We start from the raw sequence: 4,254 nt of genomic DNA on the forward strand, positions 1-4,254 counted from the left end.
CTATAGTTATATGCATGCATACAAGTCCTTTGGTTGATCTCTCCCCCTTACCCCCACCCTCCCCTATCTTCCCTCTCAGATTTGAGCATCTGATCGATGCTTCTGTCTCTGGATCTGTTTTTGTCACTTACATTTTTATATCATCTTCCTCATGTCTCCACATCATGTAGATTCTCAGTAAAGAGAAAGTTCTCAGGTAATGCTTGATCCAAACAAAGAGGAAATAAGTTCTGGTTTTTAAGAGTTTTTAGAGTGTTTTAAAATTTTTGAGCCATAGCTCTTCAGCTGATATTCTTATATTTTTTGTAAAACATAGGAGAGGGTAGTGCAAAGAACAAGGGCTTACTTGTTTTGAATCTAGCAACTTTACTAGCTTCTTTACTTTGAGCAAGTTACTAAACTTCTCTGGATTCTTGATTACCTAATATCTAAAATAGGATATTATTACCTTAGATTTGTAAGGATTGAATGAAATATACATAAAGCCTCAGTTTTCTTCTAGCCTTTGAATCAGTTATTACTAAGGGAGGTAAAAATGAATTTTTAATCACATCATCTTTTCTTTCCTCCTCTGTTTATCCCATATTTAAATAGTGGTTGTAGTAGGATATGTTGGGTGACATCGGTGAATCCCCCTTCTCCTTCATATTTTCCTTTTAAGAGGCCTTTTTCATCATTTAAACTTTAGATGATGTATCAGTAGATTTGGGGGATATTTTTAAGCTGACATAGTATCTTTGTTCCTGCCTTTCTTTGTTTTCCCCGCCCCCCTTTCACAGAGGATCTTCAAATGCTTCCTTAAAGGAAGAAGAATATAAGGAGCCTCTGCTCTTCCATTCTGGAGATCACTACCCCTTATCCGATGGAGATTGGTCCCCTTTGGACACGTAAGTATTTTCAAAATTTCTGTTTCTTAAAGGAAAAATATATTAACTTGCCTTTTCTGTTATTGGACAGTAATGGTGTTTCCTATTTCTCTCAGACAGTAGAGGCACTGAATGTATACTTTTAACATGAATATGGACCTTTTCTCTCAATAATTATTTTGTTCCTAAACTTGGTTAAATTTACTGTGTTGGCACTGTACATCTGTATGATCAGCATGGAGTTTGGCTCTCTACAATTCTTAATTTCTAATCTTTTAGTGTTAACTATTAATTGTACTGTGTATAACATTATGAATGTGCAGTCAGGCTTTGTTCTGTGTTCAAATCCAGTTTCTCTCATGTAGTAATGTTAATTTAATCCATCTTTCCATGCACTTTCTCTCCTGTAAAATTACCTTTCTTATAGATTTCTTGTGAGAATCAAATGGGATGATGCATAGAAAATGTTTACAGCAAGTCCACCATAAATACTAGTGTGCACCGTTTTTATTATTAATAAAAAACTCAAGAGGAAGAAATAATTGACATTTTAAAAATAGATTCTTTATATCAGCAGGATACAGTTAATATATTCAAACTTACATTTTTTAATCTGTCAAACTCAGCAACACTGAAGTTCCTGACTTTAAATTCATTACATTTCTTTGTAATGTGTTTGCAGCCCGTATTCCCCAGCAGCATGTCCTAAGAGTGATTCAGAGCTGGAGGTGAAACCCGCCGAGAGCCTACTCAGATCCGAGTCCCACATGGAATGGACGTGGGGCGGGTTCCCAGAGTCCACCAAGGTACTAGGGTTTACTTACCTACAGAGTAGTGTGTTGTCCATGAGTGAAGGGGTAGTAGCTGACTGAGTCATATGAACATAAATGATGGTAGTGCCCTCATGGGGTCACATAAGTAAATTCAAAGTTAACATTTTTCATGTTTGCACTGTGTACAACAAAGGAAATCTGGCTTTATTTTCTGTGCTTCTATTTAGTAAATAATGTTGATTGTTAATTAACATTATAGTAAGGAAAATTTAAAATGTACCTAATGGAATTTTCACACTGAAATTTTAAATAGGAAATTTATTGTGAAAGCTTTTTTGCCAACTCATAATGAGAGAAGAATTGGAAAGATACATTTTTTATTTATTCATTTTTTAAGAGAGACTGCTTTTATTTTATGTATGTGAATTACCCCAACTTTAAGGTTTTCTTTCTGATTTTTAAAAATTTACTTTAGAGTTGACAAATAATAATATATTGGTTTCAGGTGTACAACATAGTGTTTCAGCATTTATATACCTTACAAAATGACCACCATAATTACTCTAGTAACCATCTGTCACCATACCTAGTTATTATGACATTACTGACTCTTATTCCCTATGCTATACATTACACTCCTGTGACTTTTTTATAACTGGAAGTTTATACTTTTTAATTCCCTTGCCCTTTTCTGCCCAACCCCACAACCTCCTCCCTTTTGGAAACCATCAGTTTATTTTTTGTACTATGAGTTTGTTTCTGTATCATTTTGTTTCTTCTCTTTTTTTATGTTCCAGATATAAGTGAAATCATATGGTGTTTGTCTTTCTCTGTCTCTTGGAAGAAGAAATTTAGACCTCTAGTTTTTTAAAGATATACATTTGCTTATATGTGTGATTGCATTTGAGACTTCACTACCCACTTTTACTTTTTTAAAAATTGGTCTGTAACATGTAAGTTTCAGGTGTACAACATTATAACTCAACATCTTACATTGTTTTAACAGAGCCTGAAGGTAGTGCAAGCAGGGCTAAATTTTTCTGTAGTATTCAAGTTTTCTCCCTGAAAATGAATATTCTCCCTCTTAGTATCTAAAAATTGTTATCTATTTCCTCAGTCTTCTCCAATATTGAACTCTTCATAGTAGAACCAGTTATAAATATAACTTTTATAAATATGATATTGAACAAAATGTGGTTATTAGTTTTCCCACTTTTCAATTATGAAATATTTCACACATAGAAAATAACGTATTTACTGAATATGTTGTTTAAATAAAATAAGCACGTTTATTTGCATCCAGCTCAAGAAATAGGCTATAACACTTTTGAAAGTAGTTTAATTTTTAAACATTTCAACTTTTTTAGGTCAGCAAAAGAGAGAGATCTGACCATCATCCCAGGACAGCTACGATTACTCCATCAGAAAATACCCATTTTCGGGTAATTCCCAGTGAGGACCACCTTATAAATGAAGTTGAGAAGGATGCGTCCATGGGAGAAACGGTCTGTACCATAGTAAAACCCAAACCCAGAGCCCCGTGTAAGCGGATGAGCGATGCAACTTGCGCTGCAGAACTTCTTGAGCCTCTCCTTGAGCCTCAGATTTCATCTATGTTAGATGCAGACCACCTTCCTAACCCATCGTTAGTGGAGGCTCCCTCAGAATCAAAACCAGCAGCTAAAGTAGACTCGCCATCAAAGAAGAAAGGTAATTATTTGTTTAATTTGGCATCAGGTACTCTAAATTTCGATGGTAAATTATTTCAGTGTTTCAAATAATGTGTGATGACTATCATTATATCTGTACAGCTTGATTAGAACCTGTTACAACACTATTGGAATCACTTGTTTCATATGGCTTCCCCATCGCACTACAGGATCCACTGGAGTGGGACTCTGACTTCTTCCCTGCTCTCCCACAGCTGTTGCTACTCAATAGGCCTTTGAGAAGCACTTACTGAAAAAAAAATATATTTAAATAAGTTAATGAGTAAAATAAACCACTTTATTGACGAGGTGTGTCAATAAAGTAAAGTGGAATCCTAAAAAATTATGTTTAAACAACAAAAAATTAGACTAGAGAAAAATATTTTCACCTAAAACTTCTGGTTAGTTGAGGCCAAATTAAGTACTTTTTTTTTCAATAATATGAGATATATAGATAAATGTACACTAATAATTAGCATATGTTCTCTTTCACTGACTGTTTTCCTCCAAAACAGAATGTAGGGCCCAACTCTTGGCTCAACATCTCTATCCCACTTTTGGAATACAAGTTTAATAAATCATAACATTCTTTCTGTTTAAAAACAAAAGTTATTCATTGATACTTGTTACAGTAAGAGCCAAAACACACTCACTATCTGAACACTAGCCTTGGATCCTATTTTTAGGGAAGTAAAACCTTACCTAAAAATACACATTGTCACATATAGCCAAATATCTACTTCCATTTTTTAAAATTCTAACACCAAAGGATAGATAATTAATTTAGTAAATATTCACTACATGTATAGCTCTTCAGGGCCACTCAGAAATAACTTATCCTATCTAATAATAGACAAACATGGTAATTGACCATACCTTCGCTACGCCTCCCATTGGCTAATCAGC

The 4,254-nt window shown here is 34.3% G+C and overlaps 1 protein-coding gene across 3 annotated transcripts in view; it reads left to right on the top strand.

Annotated features, from left to right (window-relative positions):
* LPIN2 (lipin 2) overlaps positions 1-4,254 on the top strand; it is an 88,740-nt gene that overhangs the window by 62,905 nt on the left and 21,581 nt on the right. For all 3 annotated transcript variants that reach the window (XM_005868743.2, XM_014541681.1, XM_014541682.1), the window contains 3 exons: positions 780-887; positions 1,549-1,672; positions 3,007-3,349. In XM_005868743.2, the coding sequence (XP_005868805.1) occupies positions 780-887; positions 1,549-1,672; positions 3,007-3,349 (575 nt within the window). The remainder of the gene's footprint in view (positions 1-779; positions 888-1,548; positions 1,673-3,006; positions 3,350-4,254) is intronic.

This window comes from Myotis brandtii, unplaced genomic scaffold (genome assembly GCF_000412655.1).
Source record: "Myotis brandtii unplaced genomic scaffold, ASM41265v1 scaffold276, whole genome shotgun sequence".
Lineage (NCBI taxonomy): Eukaryota > Metazoa > Chordata > Mammalia > Chiroptera > Vespertilionidae > Myotis > Myotis brandtii.